This window comes from Ranitomeya variabilis, chromosome 2, assembly GCF_051348905.1.
Source record: "Ranitomeya variabilis isolate aRanVar5 chromosome 2, aRanVar5.hap1, whole genome shotgun sequence".
In the NCBI taxonomy this organism is placed as follows: Eukaryota; Metazoa; Chordata; class Amphibia; order Anura; family Dendrobatidae; genus Ranitomeya; species Ranitomeya variabilis.
In genome coordinates, this window is record NC_135233.1 from 237856261 (window position 1) to 237879605 (window position 23345).

General features: G+C 44.1%; 1 protein-coding gene across 4 annotated transcripts in view; it reads left to right on the top strand.

Annotated features, from left to right (window-relative positions):
* LOC143805198 (ficolin-1-B-like) overlaps nt 1-23345 on the top strand; it is a 160049-nt gene that overhangs the window by 74234 nt on the left and 62470 nt on the right. For all 4 annotated transcript variants that reach the window (XM_077284180.1, XM_077284178.1, XM_077284177.1 and 1 more), the window contains 2 exons: nt 15778-15907; nt 16308-16442. In XM_077284180.1, coding sequence (XP_077140295.1) covers nt 15778-15907; nt 16308-16442 — 265 coding nt within the window. The remainder of the gene's footprint in view (nt 1-15777; nt 15908-16307; nt 16443-23345) is intronic.

Sequence of the window (23345 nt, forward strand, 5' to 3'; positions counted from 1 at the left end):
AAAAGGACGCATGCGGCGCAAAACGCAGCGTTGTGCATGCGTTTTGCTGCGTTTTTGTTTGCGTTGTGTGTTGCGGCGCCGACGCTGCGGCGCACAACGCAAATGTGAACATAGCCTAAGTGCCACGTATTTAAGTGCCACTGTCATGATCTCTGCAGGCAGAGATCATAGCAAGCCTATAGAGGGACAAGCTCTCGGAAGATGGAACTATACTGACCATGAACTAAGCCTGCCGCGCAACTAGAAATAGCCAGGTAGCATTTCCTATTTATCGCTAGATGCCCAGCTCTGGCCTAAGACCTAAATAGCTAGCAGAGGGAAATATAAGACCTGGCTCACCTCTAGAGAAATATTCCAAAGAAGACAGTAGCCCCCCACATATAATGACGGTGAGTTCAGATGAAACAACAAACGCAGCAGGAAAATAGTCTTAGCAAATTTGAGGTCCGCTTACTAGATAGCAGAAGACAGATAGTATACTTTCATGGTCAGCAGAAAAACACTAACAAAACACCATCCAGAGATTACCTTAAACTCTGGCATTAACTCATAACGCCAGAGTAGCAATCCCTGATCAACGAGAGCTTTCCAGACACAGTAACAAAACTTCAGCTGTGAACTGGAACAAATAGGCAAAACAAAACATGGACAAAAGTCCAACTTATCTAGTAGTTGTCTAGAAGCAGGAACAAGCACTGAGAGGCATCAGATAACATTGTTGACCGGCAAGAAACCACCAGAGAAATGAGCTTAAATAGCGACACCCACTACTGATGGAACCAGGTGAAACAGGAAAGAGGATGACAAGTCCAATTCCACAAGCGGCCACCGGGGGAGCCCAGAATCCAAATTCACAACAGTACCCCCCCCTCAAGGAGGGGGCACCGAACCCTCACCAGATCCACCAGGGCGACCAGGATGAGCCCTATGGAAAGCACGAACAAGATCAGAAGCATGAACATCAGATGCATTGACCCAAGAATTATCCTCCTGGCCGTAACCCTTCCAGTTGACCAGATACTGGAGTTTCCGTCTGGAAACACGAGAGTCCAAAATTTTCTCCACAACGTACTCCAACTCACCCTCAACCAACACCGGAGCAGGAGGCTCAACTGAAGGTACAACAGGTACCTCATACCTGCGCAATAACGACCGATGAAAAACGTTATGAATGGAAAAGGACGCAGGGAGGTCCAAACGGAAAGAAACAGGATTAAGAATCTCCAATATTCTATAAGGGCCGATGAACCGAGGTTTAAACTTAGGAGAAGAGACCCTCATAGGGACAAAACGAGAAGACAACCACACCAAATCTCCAACACAAAGCCGAGAACCAACACGACGATGACGGTTGGCAAAACGCTGAGTCTTCTCCTGGGACAACTTCAAATTGTCCATAACCTGCCCCCAGATGTGATGCAATCTCTCCACCACCGCATCCACTCCAGGACAATCCGAGGATTCCACCTGACCGGAGGAAAATCGAGGGTGAAACCCCGAATTACAGAAAAACGGGGACACCAAGGTGGAAGAACTGGCCCGATTATTGAGGGCGAACTCTGCCAATGGCAAAAAAGCAACCCAATCATCCTGGTCAGCAGAGACAAAACACCTCAGATATGTCTCAAGGGTCTGATTAGTCCGCTCGGTCTGGCCATTAGTCTGAGGGTGAAAAGCAGATGAAAAAGACAAATCTATGCCCATCCTAGCACAGAATGCCCGCCAAAATCTAGACACAAATTGGGTACCTCTGTCAGAAACAATATTCTCAGGAATACCGTGCAATCGGACAACATTCTGAAAAAACAGAGGAACCAACTCAGAAGAAGAAGGCAACTTGGGCAGAGGAACCAAATGGACCATTTTAGAGAAACGGTCACAGACCACCCAGATGACAGACATCTTCTGGGAAACAGGCAGATCTGAAATAAAATCCATCGAGATGTGTGTCCAAGGCCTCTTAGGAACAGGCAAGGGCAACAGCAGTCCGCTAGCCCGAGAACTACAAGACTTGGCCCGAGCACAAACGTCACATGACTGCACAAAGACTCGCACATCTCGTGACAGGGAAGGCCACCAGAAGGATCTTGCCACCAAATCCCTGGTACCAAAAATTCCGGGATGACCTGCCAATGCAGAAGAATGTACCTCAGAGATGACTCTGCTGGTCCAATCATCCGGAACAAACAGTCTATCAGGCGGACAACGATCCGGTCTATCCGCCTGAAACTCTTGCAAGGACCGCCGCAGATCAGGAGAAACGGCCGACAAAATTACTCCCTCCCTAAGGATACCTGTGGGTTCAGAATTACCAGGAGAGTCCGGGTCAAAACTCCTAGAAAGGGCATCTGCCTTAACATTCTTAGAACCCGGTAGGTATGACACCACAAAATTAAAGCGAGAAAAAAATAAAGACCAGCGCGCCTGTCTAGGATTCAGGCGTCTGGCAGTCTCAAGATAGATCAAATTTTTGTGGTCAGTCAATACCACCACCTGATGCCTAGCCCCCTCGAGCCAATGGCGCCACTCCTCAAACGCCCACTTCATGGCCAAAAGCTCCCGATTCCCAACATCATAATTCCGCTCTGCGGGCGAAAATTTGCGAGAAAAGAAGGCACAAGGCCTAATGACGGAGCAGTCGGAACCTTTCTGCGACAACACTGCCCCAGCTCCGATCTCCGAAGCGTCAACCTCAACCTGAAAAGGCAGATTCACATCAGGCTGACGCAACACAGGGGCAGAGGCAAAACGGCGCTTAAGCTCCTGAAAGGCCTCTACAGCATGAGGGGACCAATTAGCAACATCAGCGCCTTGTCTGGTCAAATCAGTCAGTGGTTTAACGACATCCGAAAAACCAGCAATAAATCGGCGGTAAAAGTTGGCAAAGCCCAAAAATCTCTGAAGACCCTTAAGAGAGGAGGGCTGCGTCCAGTCACAAATAGCTTGCACCTTGACGGGATCCATCTCAATGGAAGAGGGAGAAAAAATATACCCCAAAAAGGAAATTTTCTGGACCCCAAAAACGCACTTAGACCCCTTCACACATAAAGAATTAGACCGCAGAACCTGAAAAACTCTCCTGACCTGCTGGACATGAGAGTCCCAGTCATCAGAAAAAATCAGAATATCATCCAGATATATTATCATAAATTTATCCAGAAAATCGCGGAAAATATCATGCATAAAAGACTGGAAAACTGAAGGGGCATTAGAAAGACCAAAAGGCATGACCAAATACTCAAAGTGGCCCTCGGGCGTATTAAATGCGGTCTTCCACTCATCCCCCTGCCTGATCCGCACCAAATTATACGCCCCACGAAGATCAATTTTAGAGAACCACTTAGCACCCTCTATACGAGCAAACAAATCAGTAAGCAATGGCAATGGGTATTGATACTTAACAGTGATCTTATTCAGAAGCCGATAATCAATACATGGTCTCAAAGAGCCGTCTTTTTTTGAGACAAAGAAAAACCCAGCTCCCAAGGGAGAAGAAGATGGACGAATATGTCCCTTTACCAAAGACTCCTTTATATATTCCCGCATAGCAGCATGTTCCGGCACAGACAAATTAAACAAACGACCCTTTGGATATTTACAACCCGGTATCAAATCTATGGCACAATCGCACTCACGGTGCGGAGGTAACGACCCAAGCTTGGGTTCGTCAAAGACGTCTTGATAATCAGAGAGGAACTCAGGGACTTCAGAGGGAATGGACGACGAAATAGAAACCAAAGGTACGTCCCCATGAATACCCTTACATCCCCAGCTCAACACAGACATTGCTCTCCAGTCCAAGACTGGGTTGTGAGACTGCAACCATGGCAATCCCAGTACCAAATCGTCATGTAAATTATACAGCACCAGGAAACGAATAATCTCCTGGTGATCCGGATTGATACGCATGGTTACTTGTGTCCAGTATTGTGGTTTATTATTAGCCAATGGGGTGGAGTCAATCCCCTTCAGAGGAATAAGAGTCTCCAAAGGCTCTAAATCAAAACCACAACGATTGGCAAAGGACCAATCCATAAGACTCAGAGCGGCGCCAGAGTCAACATAGGCGTCCGTGGCAATGGATGACAAAGAGCAAATCAGGGTTACAGACAAAATAAACTTAGACTGAATGGTGCCAATGGAAACAGACTTATCAAGCTTCTTTGTACGCCTAGAGCATGCTGATATAACATGAGTAGAATCCCCACAATAGAAACACAATCCATTCTTCCGTCTAAAATTCTGTCGCTCGCTCCTGGACAGAATTCTATCACACTGCATACTTTCTGGCGTCTTTTCCATAGACACCGCCAGATGGTGCACCGGTTTGCGCTCCCGCAGACGCCTATCAATCTGAATAGCCATTGTCATGGACTCATTCAGACCTGCAGGCAAAGGGAACCCCACCATAACATCCTTAACGGCATCAGAGAGACCTTCTCTGAAAGTTGCCGCCAAGGCGCACTCATTCCACTGAGTAAGCACAGACCATTTACGGAATTTTTGGCAGAAAACTTCAGCTTCGTCTTGCCCCTGAGATAGTGCCATCAAAGTTTTTTCTGCCTGAAGTTCCAAATGAGGTTCCTCATAAAGCAAGCCCAAGGCAAGAAAAAACGCATCCACATCGCGTAACGCAGGATCCCCTGCTGGCAATGAGAAGGCCCAATCTTGAGGGTCACCCCTGAGCAAGGAAATCACAATCCTAACCTGCTGAGCAGGGTCTCCAGCTGAACGAGACTTCAGGGACAAATAAAGCTTACAATTATTTCGGAAATTCTGGAAGCTAGCTCTATTCCCTGTGAAGAACTCCGGCAAAGGAATTCTCGGTTCAGATACCGGAGCATGTACCACAAAATCTTGTAAATTTTGTACTTTCGTGATGAGATTATTCAAACCCGCAGTTACACTCTGGAGATCCATTATTGTCAGGTGCACACAGAGCATACAGAGATTAGGAGGAGAGAGAGAAAAAAGACTGCAGCAAGGCAGACTGGAGGAAAAAAAAAAAAAAATTCCAGCAGACTTCTTATAACTCTCCTTTCTCAACCTGGGTCTTTAACACTTTATGGGCCGGTCAAACTGTCATGATCTCTGCAGGCAGAGATCATAGCAAGCCTATAGAGGGACAAGCTCTCGGAAGATGGAACTATACTGACCATGAACTAAGCCTGCCGCGCAACTAGAAATAGCCAGGTAGCATTTCCTATTTATCGCTAGATGCCCAGCTCTGGCCTAAGACCTAAATAGCTAGCAGAGGGAAATATAAGACCTGGCTCACCTCTAGAGAAATATTCCAAAGAAGACAGTAGCCCCCCACATATAATGACGGTGAGTTCAGATGAAACAACAAACGCAGCAGGAAAATAGTCTTAGCAAATTTGAGGTCCGCTTACTAGATAGCAGAAGACAGATAGTATACTTTCATGGTCAGCAGAAAAACACTAACAAAACACCATCCAGAGATTACCTTAAACTCTGGCATTAACTCATAACGCCAGAGTAGCAATCCCTGATCAACGAGAGCTTTCCAGACACAGTAACAAAACTTCAGCTGTGAACTGGAACAAATAGGCAAAACAAAACATGGACAAAAGTCCAACTTATCTAGTAGTTGTCTAGAAGCAGGAACAAGCACTGAGAGGCATCAGATAACATTGTTGACCGGCAAGAAACCACCAGAGAAATGAGCTTAAATAGCGACACCCACTACTGATGGAACCAGGTGAAACAGGAAAGAGGATGACAAGTCCAATTCCACAAGCGGCCACCGGGGGAGCCCAGAATCCAAATTCACAACATGCCACGTATTTAAGTGCCACGTATTTAAGTGCCACGTATTTAAGTGCCACGTATTTAAGTGCCACGTATTTCAGTGCCACGTATTTCAGTGCCACGTATCACGTATTTAAGTGCCACGTATTTCAGTGCCACATTTCAGTGCCACGTATTTCAGTGCCACATATTTCAGTGCCACGTATTTCAGTGCCACGTATTTCAGTGCCACGTATTTCAGTGCCACGTATCACGTATTTAAGTGCCACGTATTTAAGTGCCACGTATCACGTATTTCAGTGCCACATATTTCAGTACCACGTATTTCAGTGCCACGTATTTCAGTGCCACGTATTTCAGTGCCACGTATCACGTATTTAAGTGCCACGTATTTAAGTGTCACGTATTTCAGTGCCACATATTTCAGTGCCACGTATTTCAGTGCCACGTATTTCAGTGCCACGTATCACGTATTTAAGTGCCACGTATTTAAGTGCCACGTATCACGTATTTAAGTGCCACGTATCACGCATTTCAGTGCCACGTATCACGTGCCACGTATCACGTGCCACGTATCACACATATATATAACGTATAACACACTGACAGGAGCCATAGTTCCTGTCGGTGTGTCACTGCGCATGCGCGAGCGAGTTTACCGGCGGTCATTGACCCCGGCACTCTCGCTTAACGGCAGTGCTGCGTGGGAAAGTTCAACGCAGCTGTACTGCTGTTAACCTAGACGCCGGAGCCATTGAACTCCGGAACAGTACGCGATACACTGCTAGGAGCTTCGCTCCTGGCAGTGTATCGCCGGAGAGCAGCCGATCGGCGTGGGACACTCGTTTTATGGATTCTGCGGACAGGGAGTATGAATTTGATTTTTTATTTTGGGATTTTATCTAGGGGATCGAGGGCTTCGCCTACAAGTGTGCTGTTGGTGAGTATATACTCTGTGTTATGTGTTGTATGTACTGTGTGTCATGTATGTGTATTGTGTGTAGGTGTTTTGTGTAACTTTACAATTGTGCTTAGTCGCCGGACACAGGGACAACTCTCCCATCCTAATACCGGATGGGAGTAGTAGTCCCATACGGCGACTTAGCACAATGGTGGCACTAGCGTCGCATGGGGACACACACGCATACACACACACACACACACACACACACACACATACACACATACACACACACACATACACACATACATACCAGATCAATCAAACGGCCGACACAATCCCCATGCGACGGTACGCCTCCATGTCTCTCCGCCCACGCACTTCCGCCCACGCACTTCCGCCCGCTTCCCCGCACTTCCTGCTGCAGCGGTTCTGCACCACAAACCGCAATAAAACCCGCAGATATATTTTTGATCTGCGGGTTTTACTGCGGGTTTGACCTCACAATGGAGGTCTATGGGTGCAGAACCGCTGCAGTTCTGCACAAAGAAGTGACATGCTCCTTCTTTTTTCCCGCAGCTATTCAGCTCGGCTTTTTTTTGGAAATTCAGGATCGTGTGCACAGTGGTTCCTGTTTTCCATAGGGTACATTGTACTGTACCCTGCATGGAAAAAAGCTGCGGAACCGCAGCGGCAAAACCGCTGCGGTTCCGCGGTAAAAAACGCACTGTGTGAACATGGCCTAAGTATTCAGCCCCTTTGCTCAGTGTTGAGTAGAAGCACCTTTTGAGCTAGTACAGCCATGAGTCTTCTTGGGAATGATGCAATAAGTTTTTCACACTTAGATTTGGGGATCCTCTGACATTCTTCCTTGCAGATCCTCTCCAGTTCCGTCAGGTTGGATGGTGAACATTAGTGGACAGCCATTTTCAGGTCTCTCCAGAAATGCTCAATTGGGTTTAGGTCAGGCTCTGGCTGGGCCAGTCAAGAATGGTCACAGCGTTGTTCTGAAGCCATTCCTTTGTTATTTTAGCTGTGTGCTTAGGGTCATTGTCTTGTTGGAAGGTGAACCTTCGGCCAAGTCTGAGGTCCAGAGCACTCTGGGAGAGGTTTTCATCCATGATATCTCTGTACTTGGCTGCAATCATGTTTCCTTCAATGACAACCAGTCGTCTTGTCCCTGCAGCTGAAAAACACCCCCATATCATGATGTTGCCACCACATTTCACTGTTGGGATTGTTTTGGGCAGGTGATGAGCAGTGCCTGGTTTTCTCCACACATACCGCTTAGAATTATCACCAAAAAGGTCTATTGTCATCTCATTAGACCAGAGAATCGTATTTCTCATAGTCTGGGAGTCCTTCATGTGTTTTTTAGCAAACTCTGCGGGCTTTCATATGTCTTGCACTGAGGAGAGGCTTCCGTCGGGCCACTCTGCCATAAAGGCCCCACTGGTGGAGGGCTGCAGTGATAGTTGACTTTGTGGAACTTTCTCCCATCTCCCTACTGCATCTCTGAAGCTCAGCCACAGTGATCTTGGGGTTCTTCTTTACCTCTCTCACCAAGGCTCTTCTCTCATGATTGCTCAGTTTGGCTGGACGGCCAGGTCTATGAAGACTTCTGGTGGTCCCAAACTTCTTCCATTTAAGGATTATGGAGGCCACTGTGCTCTTAGGAACCTTGAGTACTGCAGAAATTCTGTTGTAACCTTGGCCAGATCGGTGCCTTGCCACAATTCTGTCTCTGAGCTCCTTGACCTCATGATTCTTATTTGGTTTGACATGAATTGTGAGCTGTTAGGTCTTATAAAGACAGTTGTGTGCCTATCCAAATCAAGTCCTATCAGTTTAACTAACTGCCACCTGAAGAAGACGGAACTATTCCGTTGAAACGCGTTGTGGAAATATTAAATGAAGACTTTTTAATACTAGCTGAACTGTGTCGCTTGCGCTCCATATGACCGGTCCATTTTTACTTCATATCAGTTGAACTAAACACAGCTGGCCTCCAATGAAGGAGTAGAACCATCTCAAGGAGGATCACAAAGAAAAGAACAGCATGTGACTTAAATATGAGTGTCTGAGCAAAGGGTCTGAATACTTATGACCATGTGATATTTCAGTTTTTCTACTCTCATATGCACAATTTTGCATGTCCTGGTACATCTAATTGTTTTATGTGCCTTTAAAGGTTGATTTAATTTTTTTGTATACAGAATAGGTCATCGTTCACACACCCTTGTTGCTTATGAGATGCATCTATTTATTTACTCTCATATTCAATTTATGATTAGTAACTTTCTGTATATTGGCAACCTTGGTAAAGCCTACTTCTATTTTAAAGGGGATATTCACTACTAGGATAACCCCTTCTTGATCAAAGTGTTTTGACTCCATAAAATAATAGTGCTTATACTCACCTCCCGTGATGGCATCGATCCCATGGTGTCAGCACTCGTTCTCCCGGGGCTCCTGTGTGGTTGTTATGACACGTGATGCCGACGCCCAAACTGCGCTGGCTTCACTGTCCCCACCTTCAGACAAATTGAACATGAAGAGGAAGTCCAGGTTGCAGCTCACTTCCTCTTCATGCTCCATTCGACAGAAGGTGGGGACTGTGACGCCAGTGCTGATTGGGTGCCGGCGTCATGTGCCACAACAGCAGGATGGGAGACCCAGGAGAGAGAGTGCCAACACCTCAGTAAAGGGAGGTGAGTATAAGCTTTATTATTTTATGGGGGCCAAGTGAGGGGTATGAGAAAAAGTTGCCCAAGTAACATAGTAACATAGTTAGCAAGGCCGAAAAAAGACATTTGTCCATCCAGTTCAGCCTGTATTCCGTCAGAATAAATCCCCAGATCTACGTCCTTCTAAAGAACCTAATAACTGTAAGATACAATATTGTTACGCTCCAGGAAGACATCCAGGCCTCTCTTGAACCCCTCGACTGAGTTCGCCATCACCACCTCCTCAGGCAAGAAGTTCCAGATTCTCACTGCCCTAACAGTAAAGAATCCTCTTCTATGTTGGTGGAAGAACTTTCTCTCCTCCAGACGCAGAAAATGCCCCCTTGTGACCGTCACCTTCCTTGGTATAAACAGATCTTTGGAGAGATATTTGTATTGTCCCCTTATATACTTATACATGGTTATTAGATCGCCCCTCAGTCATCTTTTTTCTAGACTAAATAATCCCCTAATTTTGCTAATCTCTCTGGGCATTGTAGTAGACAACTTCTTTAACATCTCCTTTTAATCATATTCGTCATATTTTGTTTTATATGTACTTAATAAAGCTCAGTGAATTTTTACATATGGTTGCTTTACTCCTAGTTTTCAGTGTAGGCTATGTTTAAGTATTTATATTATTTATAAGTATTTATTTATTTATAAGGTGTGTACCATGCTTCACTGATGATAGCATCAAGCTCTGGCCAAACTTTACTGTAGGCATCACCGATCCACCACCATTCTTCAATGTAAGTATCAACAAGGTACTGGCATACTTCACTGTAGGTATCACCGAGTTCTCGCTAAAAATCACTGTGGACATCACCATGCCACCATTATGTTTCAATATCCTTTTCAGGGTATGCTTTTGTTCCTCTTCCAGACATTCCTATGATCCATAGGCCTGAACAGGTCGAGTTTTGTTTCATTTCTGCACAGAACAGAATATCAAATATTTTCTGGCTTATTAATTTGGTTTTGATCACATTGGAGTCATTTTTTTGTGCTTTAGGGTTGGTAGAGGTGTACATCTTGGTGTTCGGGCATGAAAACCATCAGTGTTTATATTACTCACTTGTCCCAGGTGACGGTCTAATGCTGGGCTTTGCTTGCTACCTACCTCTACATCAGACTCCCTATTTGTTAGTGTGCATGGGGTTGCTATAGTAACTTGGCATGCATGTCTGATGTCATCACCCAAGGCCTTTCAGGGCCAGCTCAGGTAGCTGTGCCCACTTGAGTATTCAGGTAGCTAGTATAGGCTGATTCCATGTGCTTTCAGATGCTTGTCTTTTCAGCTCATCAGAATTTGAGTGCTATATGCACATCCAGCTCTCCTACAACAAGACGCCTGATTGTTTTCTCAAGTCTTCTGTGCCTGAGTGCTGTACTCATATCCATCTGTACTAGAACCAGACGGTCGGCTAATCATGGCTGCCATCTGCAAACTGAACTCTGCTGCATCTAAGTAACTGCCATCCTACTTTTCTCAAGGTGCTGTCTGCACACTCAACAATGTTGCATCAAGGTATTTGCTCGCCTACATGTCTCTACTGATCCAAGGTGCTACCTACAGTGCCTTGTGAAAGTATTCGGCCCCCTGGGACTTTTCAACCTTTTCCCAGATATCATGCTCCAAATCCGGCTTTAAACTTCTCCACAACAGTATAACGGACCTCCCTGTTGTGTTCCTTTGTCTTCATGATGCTCTCTGTGCTTCAAACAGAACCCTGAGACTATCACAGAGCAGGTGCATTTATACGTAGACTTGATTACACACAGGTGGATTATATTTATCATCATTAGGCATTTAGGACAACATTGGATCATTCAGAGATCCACAATGAACTTCTGGAGGGAGTTTGCTGCACTGAAAGTAAAGGGGACGAATAATATTGCACGCCCCACTTTTCAGTTTTTGAATTTCCACAAAAATTTAAAATAATAAATTTTGTTCAACTTCACAATTGTGTTCCACTTGTTGTTGATTCTTCACCAAAAATTTACATTTGGTATCTTTATGTTTGAAGCATGATATGTGAGAAAAGGTTGAAAAGTTCCAGGGGGGCGAATACTTTCGCAAGGCACTCTATACACTTGACTCTGCTGCATCTAGCACTTCCAGCTCCGCTGATCCATATACTGTCCTGCACATCCATCTCTACTTGCCGTATTTGTTTTACTTGCCATCTGGCTAGTGCAGCTCCGATTGATCAACCTGGGATAACAATACTCTTCAGGTAATCTTCTAAACTAGTTTGTCCAGCTGAATCATGGATGAACTAGCCTATAGAGACTTGCATTCTTCTTTTGATTATCTGAATTCTCTTGTCACCCAAGTGGACTTAGGCCTCTTTCACACTTCGGTTTTTTTGAATCAGTCACAATCCGTCGTCTTAAATGTTTTTGCGCATGGACTTACGGTGGATGCCGCGTCCCTTCAGACCACACACACAGGCTCCAGATCTTCTAAGGGCACTCGCCAGATCTCTATACAGTCCTGAGACACAGTCTGTGTCCACCATCTCCAATGAATCTACTGAGATTTCACAATCCTGGGGTTCTGCCTGGTGTTGACCATATCTTACTACTGTGACTGAGGAAGGTCCGAATGTTAGGACCGAAACGTTTCTGTTGTTTAACGTGGACACAATTAAACCACTAACAAAAGTTAAGTTAGAGTGCCGATTTTTTTACTGCATTTTATGGTATTGGAACCTACTCAGGCACCTCACTATTAGGCTGTGCATCTTTCTAACACTTTCAACAGTATCTCCATCTTGGATGCAGGTATAGATGAACGCAACGATGGAACTCTGAGCCATCAGCCCCCTGTTCCACTATTTCCTCTGTGGATCTGAGCTTTGAGTCACAGAATGATGGGTGCAATGACATAACTACAACCCCCAAGCTGTGAGCTTCAGACCACACGCTGTAGAGACTTGAGTAGTAGAAGAATGGGACAAAGTGAGTTTTTTTTTCTTTTATTAAGGTGTACTTAAAGCTGTTATTATGTGTGTGGGGGGGATATACTGTGGGGACCATCATACTTTGTGTAGGGGGATGTGTTTGAAATCTTCTAAACTGGTTTGTCCAGCTGAATCATGGATGAACTATCCGATAGAAACTTGCATTCATCTTTTAGTTATCTGATTTCTCTTGTCACCCAAGTGGACTTACACTTTAAACCATTTTATGGGCGGGAGGCAATTAGAATTCCTGCTATGGGCCCCTTGAGTTCAATGTTTTCCCCTGACTTCACAGACATTTTTTCCAAAAGGTAGGCGAAAACACTACATCCATGTTGGCTAGGACATTCATGACATCTGGACCAATGTGCAATCCAATTTGGTAGTAGTCACAGCTTAAAAGAAAGAAAAGTGCTGATAAACATAGTTGATGTTTTCCCAAACTCTATCCTGGTGGTAAACATGCAATTAAAGACTCGCTAAAGGAAGATGGCTTCATTGGTCCATTTCAAATTAGTGAGCGCAGTTCGAAGATTCCCAATGTTTTTATATCTCCTTCTTTTGTCTTCTAGTTCTTAATAAATTCTCATCTACTATCAAATCAGCTCCTGCTTCCGCGCCTCATCATGAGTTGGAGCATTAACCAAAGACTAAACAAATTCTGGACTACAAGATTGAATGATTCTTTTCTGATATGCTGGAAGGGATACGGTTTTGAAAAAAAGATGCTTGGTTCCTAAAAAGGACATTATTGATCGACCTCTAGTTCTTAATAAATTCTTCTCTACTATCTAGTCAGCTCCTACTTTCATGCCTGATGCTGACATAGAATCATAGAATGGTAGAGTTGGAAGGGACCTCCTAGGTCATCTGGTCCAACCCCCTGCTCAAAGCAGGATTCACTAAATCATTCCAGACAGATGTCTGTCCAGCCTCTGTTTGAAGACTTCCATGGAAGGAGAACTCACCACCTCTCGTGGCAGCCTGTTCCACTCATTGATCAGCCTGTCAAAAAGTTTTTTCTAATATCTGTCTCCTCCCATTCAGTTTCATCCCATTGCTTCTAGTCTTTCCTTGTGCAAATGAGAATAAGGATGATCCTTCTACAATGTGACAGCCCTTGAGATATTTGTAGACAGCTATTAAGTCTCCTCTCAGTCTTCTTTTTTGCAAGCTAAACATTCCCAAATCCTGTAACCGTTCCTCATATAAATACATGGAGTACTAAACAACGTATAACCAAATTCTAGACTGCAAGAAGGATTGTGGCAATGTTTTCTACTAGATTGGCTAGAAGGGATATGGTCCTGAAGAAAGATGTTTAGTTCTTTAAAAGGAAATTATTGCTCCAATTTTACTCTAGAAGTTTCATGCCAAGCATCTTCTTTCTTCTCTGATGGTCTCTTTTGGAAGAGGTCCTCACCTGTCCTGACTCCAAAACTTGGCTTTGCTTTTTCCTTCTGCATTATGGTGTATTGTGTTTCTAAAGTAACCCAGTACACACATGTGATGTCATAATCAAAACCAATTTAAGGTTGACTCAGATTGCTGCGAGCCACCTGAGTATTCAGGCAACTATACATCCCATTTACAGCCTGTCATAACAGCCAGAGGGGCTTTACTAAGTACTAAAGATGTTGGTGTGATGCTAGTCACTTCTCACGGCCAAGCTGTGAGTCAGAATGGTCAAGGAGTCCAAGCTCAGAAGCCAGGAGGGTATGTCATAAACAGAAAGAAGATACAAAAGCGTGGTCAGGTAATGTTCTGAGGTCAGAATACCAGGAGGATAACAGATGAGAGCTGAAGAGATTAAATAGACAGATGGTCAGAACGAAGTCCAAGGTCCTGCAACAAAAGATCAAGCATACAGAACTCAAGGCACAGGAAGCACAAACCTCACTAGTTGAATGTATGCCTGGCAGAGGTCTGGGAGAAACAGCTCAATTAAGTAGCATCGCCATCACCTGGAATAATGAACACTTGGAGACAGCCGACACCTTCCAGTCTCAGATTGGACAGTCGAGCTGCCAATCAACAAACTGACAGCTTTAACACGCCCCTGTACCAGACACACTGAGGGGTGGAACCATGACAGCTTGTCATGACACGGTAAATAATTCTGAGAATGCAGTAATCAGTACAAATTTCATTTTGTGCTGAATTTGGAGAAACCACTTGTTATATTAGTTGTATTGAAATATTTACATTGTTCTTGTTTGATTGTTTTATTGTGAGCAACAGAAAGTTTGTAAATTTTGCTTACAAACTGAATTTGCAATGAGGCAGGAATAATTTTGACTGCAACTATTAAAGGTAAGGTACCGCGTTTGTAGATTATTAATAAATCACTGTAATGTAGCATAACATGCTGCTATAACCAAGTTTTAAATGCATGTGAAACATTTCGTGTGTTATATGTGTTTAAAGAAGGAACTGGGGGCTGACATCTTGGTTTCACAGCAGTTCACAACACTAGCAGTGTCATTTTACAGCACCCCATGGACATAGGAGATAATAGACCGGCGCTGACCCTATCTTTAACATTGGAGAGGTGTTAGCAGTGAGCTGGGCACGCCTCTGTGGGCTGCACAACTCACTGCTGTAGGTGTGACTAGCAGCCATTTTATTATAGCCCAGTGCTCTCTGCCAAGCTCCACTTACTCTCTATCACAGGAGCTCCATTCACTCCATTAAGCTGCATTCTCAGCCTGCAGAGAGGTGACACCTGACACCTCTCTCTGCCATACAATGTATCTCCCTCCTCCCTCCACATTGCCTGGCCATTCACTGCAGACCTGGAGCTCCTTCTTATCTTACTGAGGGATGAGGCACAGACAGCTCTGCACAGACAATGCTGCTCCATACACACCACATAAACTAACTGTGCTTCTGACGCAGTAACTGCTGGTGATAGCAGATCACAGGGCAGTCACACACAAAATGGCTCTGCCCTGTGATGCTGCTCTTCATTCTGCCCCAGGGATACTAGACCACCCAAAAGGGGAGGGAAATGGTGATGTCAGCAGTTACTGCCCCAATTTTCCAGCTAACAGTAAAGCTGGTAAGTCTCACTATAGCTGCTTGAGGTCTAAAACGGAAAATGCTCCCCATAGTGGTCAATATATATATTTGTAAGAAAATATATAATATTTTTCATATAGAAATGTTTGCAAACAGTGCAAACATTGCATTAATACATTTTATTTACTATTTTAAGCTTAATTTCACAAAAAAACAAACTACAAGAAAACTGGTGGCACCTTCCCTTTAAGTATGCTCTACAGTTGGCTGACAAGCTTTTATCCTCTTATCACTGTCCTGCTCTTGATTTCTATCTGAATAGCAAGAAAAATTGGAAATTGCAGTGCAAGAACAAACAAACGAATAAGTCCACCTTTTCTTCCAGGTGTTCCAGAGACGAGTTGATGGTTCAATAGACTTTTACCAAAACTGGGAAACTTACAAAAGAGGATTTGGTAGTCAACTCACCGAGTTCTGGTTGGGCAATGAGAATATTCACCGTCTTACATCCAGAGGTAGAGATCAAGTCTTGAGCCATTATTGCTTCCCGGGATTACAGCAATTGTAGTTTTAATACACGTCCCTGATGATAATCATAGTTATCTCTAATTTCATCTTATGTACAGATTGGCAGAAATAATAATGTTGCTGTCAGGAATGAGACGAGTGTCAGCGATATGTCTGACAATCTAATTGGTAGGAAAATAATGACAACTATTGTGTTTCAAAAGAAATATCCAGCAGCACAACTGAAGATCAGATTGGCCAGATCTTCAGAATGACATTGCATGATCATGAAGTTAAGGGGGTTCCAGTTATATTAATTATGGTATTATAAAAATATATTTAGTGGAAAATCCCTTTAAATGCTCACCATGTAGTGCTTCCAACACTGTCTGATATTTTGTCCTATAGGTAACTTTCAGCTCCGCGTGGATTTAGAAGATTTTGACAATAATCGAACCTATGCCACATACAAAGAATTTAGTCTTAGTGGTGAAAAAGACTTCTACAAGTTGAACCTTGGTAGCTTCATTGAAGGTACCGCAGGTAAGAAAAACAGATGCTTGGTTATTTGCAATCTTTGGGGTATCTAATGCACAGGATTGATCAACCATCCTTGTGCACATATATTTTGTGTCTGTGTCCAAAATGCAGCTTGACCTAAAACTGAAAAAAAAATCCAAAAAATTAATTAATGGAAAGAAAAACAGATCCTACAGCGAAGCAGCAGGGAATTGATGTACAATTCAGCATTTATTGGTACCATGAATAAGGCATGCTAGCCAAAATGTGTTGGTCTTATGCCACTGGAGAAGCCGCTACTGTTGTAACTGCAGCAATAAATGCTAAGTTTTTCTTCAATTACCTGCTGCTTCGCTGGAGGAACTGTTCTTCTTTACATGCTTTGCCATGCCTGGTCCTAGGTGGCTCCGTGCGAGGATGTTTACAGCCTCAGTGCTGCACCATGCTGGGGAAGCTGAGTCTTTCCCCTTCCCTTTCTCCCTTGTTTAAAAAATTAATGAATGGAGCTACAACTCACAATGTGTATAGGAAAGACCACAGCTCTCCTTAAGGTACCTTCACACGAAACGACATCGCTAGCGATCCGTGACGTTGCAGCGTCCTGGCTAGCGATATCGTTTCGTTTGACACGCAGCAGCGATCAGGATCCTGCTGTGATGTCGCTGGTCGCTGAATAAAGTCCAGAACTTTATTTGGTCGTCCGATCGCCGTGTATCGTTGTGTTTGAAAGCAAAAGCAACGATACCAGCGATGTTTTACACTGGTAACCAGGGTAAACATCGGGTTACCAAGCGCAGGGCCGCGCTTAGTAACCCGATGTTTACCCTGGTTACCAGCGTAAAAGTAAAAAAAACAAACAGTACATGCTCACCTGCTCGTCCTCCAGCGTCTGCTTCCTGACACTTACTGAGCGCCGGCCCTAAAGTGAAAGTGGAAGCATAGCGGTGACGTCACCGCTGTGCTGTTAGGGCCGGAGCTCAGTCAGTGTCAGGAAGCAGACGCTGGAGGACGCGCAGGTGAGCATGTACTGTTTGTTTTTTTTACTTTTACGCTGGTAACCAGGGTAAACATCGGGTTACTAAGCGTGGCCCTGCGCTTAGCAACCCGATGTTTACCCTGGTTACCCGGGGACCTCGGCATCGTTGGTCGCTGGAGAGCGGTCTGTGTGACAGCTCTCCAGCGATCAAACAGCGACGCTGCAGCGATCGGCATCGTTGTCGCTATCGCTGCAGCGTCGCTTCGTGTGAAGGTACCTTTAGTTGCAGTGAAGAAAATGACCTTATGACACTAGTCACAACCCACAGACAGGCTCAGAGTCAGCGAAGTAAGACTTTCCTGGGTCAATACCAAAAGAGCATGTAGTAAACCAAGAAAAAATACAAAGTTATAAGTCAGGTCACATGCCAGGGTCAGATTACCAGAGAAATAGCGGATAAGCAAAGGGACAATAACAAACGGGTAGTCAGAACATGGTCCAAAGGTCAGTAGCAGAATATCAGAACTTACAGAACAGGGATCAGGAGAACACACACCAAAGAGCATAAGCTTTTGACTGGCAATGATCTTGGCCAGACACTCACCTAAACAGCAGGGCAATTACTAAGAACAGGGAGCACCTGTGGAAATCTCTGCATCTCCAAGTCTCAGATAGGTCAACTGAGTCCCAGACACTGAGCGGAGGAATCATGATAGACATTTATTGATCTTTTAGCATGCCATGTTCAGGGGTGCGTCACTTTACGGCCACAACAGCAGCTACTTCCCCCACCTCTCCTCCGCGCAGGCCTCCCGGCAATGCACTTAGGGAGTGCGTGTGCCCCGCTTCTTAACTCCTTCACCCCGAAGCCTGTTTTCACTATACTGACCAGGCCAATTTTTTAAATTCTGGCCACTGTCACTTTATGAGGTCAATAACTCTGGAACGCTTCAATGGATCCCAGTGATTCTGAGATTGTTTTTTATGACATATTGTACCTCATGATAGTGATAAAAATGTATTTGATATGACTTATGTTTGTGAAAAAAATAAAAACTTTGGTGAAAATTTTGGAAATTTTGCAATTTTCAAACTTTTTTTATTTTTATGCCCTTAAATCAGAGAGATGAGTTGCACAAAATAGTTCATAAATATTATTTTCCACATGTCACTTTACATGAGCCCAATTTTTGAAACATATTTTTTTTGGTTAGGAAGTTATAAGAGTTAAAAGTTGACCAGTGATTTCCCATTTTTACAACAAAATTTACAAAATCATTTTTTTTAGGGACCACCTCACATTTGAAGTGACTTTGAGGGGCCTACATGACAGAAAATACACAAAAGTGACACCATTCTAAAAAACTGCACCTCTCAAGGTGCTCAAAACCACATTCAAGAATTGTATTAACCCTTCAGGTGCTTCACAGGAATTAATGGAATGTGGAAAGAAAAATAAACAAAAAATGTCCGTTAGACCCAATTTTTTTTACTTTCACAAGGGTAACAGGAGAAACGGGAGTATACAATTAGTTGTACAATTTCTCCTGAGCATGCCAATACCCCAAATGTGGGTGAAAACCACTGTTTGGGCGCACAGCAGGGATAGAAAGGGAAGGAGCGTGATTTTACTTTTTGAATGTAAAATTTACTGGCATAATTAGCGGACGCCATGTTGTGTTTGGAAAGCCCCTGATTATACTGACAGATCACAGATCTGATACTCTGCAATGCTTCTGCACTATGATAACCACAGCTTCATGAGAAAAATGCCCAATTATTAGTCATATAGAATCAATAATAAATTATGTCAAATGGGCCATATCAGACATGTCTGTGGGAAAATCGCTAAGGAATATTACACTACCATAGAAAAAATGCGATCAAAAATTCCCAACTAAGTATAATGAAAGATAATATAAATACTTTATTATAATCACATATAAAACATGGTATTACAGGTCAGGGAGGGAAGTATGAAAAAACAAACACAGAACATAATGTGCACTAGGAAACGGTCAGGGGTACAAGCATGTGGACCCAAGGAATGAAATTATAAAAATCTATGGACCCTAGGGACTACTATATCGACACCATAGCAGGAAGCATTACCCAATTATATAGTTATAGCCAAAACCTCAGCCAGAGGGTTAATGCTGTAAATGAAAACCATAATTACCTGCACAGGCAGAGAAACACTCCAGGTCCACAGCGTGTACCCACCCCAACGCACGTTTCGGCGAGATACGCCTTTTTCAAGGGGTAACAAGTGAAGGGACATGACGCTCTTAAAATAGGAACCATCCACCAATCACTGCCAAATGTCGCAGCTGAATCAAATCCATCAACCAAAGGAGTGACATCATGACTACATGCTTGCGCTGTGTTGTCATGGTAAAAAACGGCAATGCACACAGTACACAGCGTGTCTGCATAGGTAGGACAACGCCGACCTTACCGCTCCATGTGCTGCAACTGCCAACGCCAGGACGCGTCCACCCCTGATGACGCGTACATCACCCAGGCAACGCGGGGCGCCGAGCGGCGCCGGCGTCTGACGTCAGCAGGGAGGGACTGAGTCCCTCACTGCTAGGCGATGGGAGACGCCGGAAGCCGCCCGGCGAGCCGAGCACCCAGGCGCGCACGCGTCAAGATGGAATGCATGCAGACGATGGATGCCGCAACGGGGCATATGTGAACAGGCATAAGAACAAACAAGGTTTTTTTGTGATATCCGCACTGTCACTGCTCAAAATACAAAAGCCAAACAACAAAAAACATATATATCAAAATCAATATACAAAATATGAATGAAAACAATAATAATACAGTATCCAAAGAGGAATTTAACAATGCAGAAAACATGCATCAGATGTTTGAAGGCAGATTCAGATATTCAAGCAGTCACATTGAGTGCAAAGCTGCGGCTAGTCCATCCGGCACTCCATACGATGTCCAACAAAAGAGAGGGTTAGAGCCAATACATTCAGCAGAAACGGCCTGATGGTAACTAAATAAAAAATTAAAAACAATTAAGAACAATGAAAACGCCACAAAGTGCACATTAACAGTGGAAACCTTAATATAGCCACACTTAATATAGGCAGATGTAATGGCTAGAGATCAAGAGACATACTCATATAAACGGAACGAAACTAATAGTTTCATTAAGCCCTCTGGGCTGGACCGTGTCCAATACCCATGTCCACCTCGTCTCACAACGGGCCAGTTTTTGACTTAGGTTCCCTCCACGGATCCCGGGAATGATCATATCAATTCCCCTAACCTTTAGGAGGGAACTATCACAATTGTGATAGACTTTGAAATGACGTGGTATGGTCCTGAGCATGGCCACATCACCCACGTGGCCGGCTGCCGCCTGGATCCCCAACACATGTTCGCGCACACGCACCTTCAATTGGCGAGTTGTCATGCCAATATAAATTAAATTGCAGGGACAAAGCGCAAAATAGACAACGTAGCGTGATTCGCACGAAATCTGTTTACGAATATCATATGTTCTAGTGCCTGCAGAATTAAAGAAGGTGCGAGTGCGCTCAATGCTGGGGCACGCAACACATCGACCACAAGGGGTGCAGCCACACACAGGTCGCACCACGTCCAAAAACGTTGATTTAGTTTGACCCTGGTAATGACTGTGAACGAGGTGGTCTCGCAAATTACGTGAGCGTCTAATTGTGACACTCGGAGTAGCGGGCAATATTTGATTGAGAACCGGATCAGTCTGGAGAATCGGCCATGCTTTTAGGAGACAATTTCTCATTTTTGCAAACTGTGCGTGATAATTCGTGATAAACCTAACTGTCTGATTTGACTTGGGGGTTTTATTTTTATACAATAGAGATTGCCTGGTAGAATGTCTGGCTCTATTGTATGCTCGCTTGATCGAGCGTCCACTATAGCCCCTATCACGAAATCTAGCACTAAGATCCTGAGCTTTGGCCTTAAAATCTCTATCATCAGAACAGATCCTGCGGAGGCGCAGGAACTGTCCGATCGGAATAGAATCGATCAGAGGCTTAGGGTGGGCAGAGGAGGCATGGAGCAACATGTTAGATGCAGTCTCCTTCCTAAAAATAGTAGTCTGCAGCACATCCGCATAATCCCTCCATATCCTCACATCGAGAAAATCAATACTATCCACATCATGATGATAGGTGATGTGGATATTCTTCTCATTCGAATTAATCTCCTCCAAATATGCAGCTAATTGAGCTTGATTTCCCTGCCAGATCAGAAATATGTCATCGATGTACCGTACCCAAAAGGGGATACGGTCCATCGTGAGACTCTGATCTGGCAGGGGGAGGTCCCTCTCCCACAGCCCCAGGAACAAGTTGGCGTAAGCCGGGGCAAAGGCCGCTCCCATGGCTGTACCCTGGAGCTGCAGGAAGAAGGACCCCTTAAACGTAAAAAAGTTGTGTGTGAGGGCAAAGTGGAGGAGTTCCATAATCAGGTGGATGATCCCCATGGGTAAATTAGACATATCCAAATAAAACTTGGTTGCGGCCAGGCCATCCTCATGTTTGATATTAGTGTACAGGGATTCAACATCACCTGTTACAAGGATGGTTCCTGGCCCAACATGGAGACCATCCACCCTCTTAAGGAACTCCCCAGTATCCAATAAAAATGAAGGAAGACTAGCAACCAATGGTTGTAATTTAGAATCCAACCACAGGTTAACTTTCTCCAAGTAGTTACCAGAACCCGAGATGATTGGACGTCCCGGGGGAGCCTGACGGTTCTTGTGTATCTTAGGTAATAAGTACATAGTGGAGATGGTAGGTTCCACCACTTGTAGTGCCGAAGCCAGCTCTTTAGTAATGACCTCTCTGCTTACGGCCATTTTGAGAATCTTGTTCAGTTGATCAGTAAAGGATGACAATGGATTAAATGTCAGACGTTTATAACATATTCCATTATTTAACTGGCGAAAAGCCTCCTTTTCATAGGAGGACTTTGGCCAAATGACTATATTGCCTCCTTTGTCCGCTGGCTTCAGCACTACATCCGGAAGCTCCCGCAGGACCTCCAATCTCTCGCGTTCAGCAAAGGTAAGATTATCTTTGCCCACACCTCTGGGAATACTATTGAATTCCCTAGTGACAACTTGTACAAATAAATCAATTGCCGCACATGTGGATAGAGGTGGAAACTTTTTAGACTTGACTCTGATGGATGTCGGGATCTTACCTCCTTCACCAAATTGATGTTCCAAAGCCAGTTCCTCCAAATCCTGCAATGTCATTTGTTCCTTTTCTGTGGGAAACAAAGATTGCAGGTCAGGATCAAAAAAATGTTTTTTAAAAATCAATGTCCTGGCAAACAGGTGTAAATCCTTTATTGCCGTAAACATGTCAAATCTGGATTTTGGCGAGAAGGTAAGGCCCCTACCCAGCAGAGCCAAGTCGGTATCAGTTAATGGATGAGAACTAAGATTAATTACCTGGTTGTAATTCTTTTTACGTTCAGGTGATCTATTTTGCACCCGTTTATATGGATGAAAATCATCCCTTGTTCTTTTATTCCTGGGTCCTGAACGGGTCATCATTGAAGAAGTGGAACATTCAGATGAATCACTGATGTTAGATAATGAACTCACAGATGGAGCATCTGTTAATCGAGAAGCATGAAGATTGGCCTTCCTCCAGTGGTACACATTTTTATTAGTAAAGTCTCTCGTGTCTCTCTGGAATTTAGAGGCCTGTGAATCAAGAATCTTCTTGACACACATGTCCAAACTCTTCTCAATCTTGGATTCATATCCTATTATTTTCTCAGTCGGACAAGTTAATTTAAAGTTACTTTCAGCTTCATCAATCAATGTATCCAAACTAGATATCGATTTAGAATTCAATTCCACCAAAAGTTTCATAAGGGAAAGAGAACAAGTGCCACATGCCTCCTCCCATTTGGTAACAAAATCC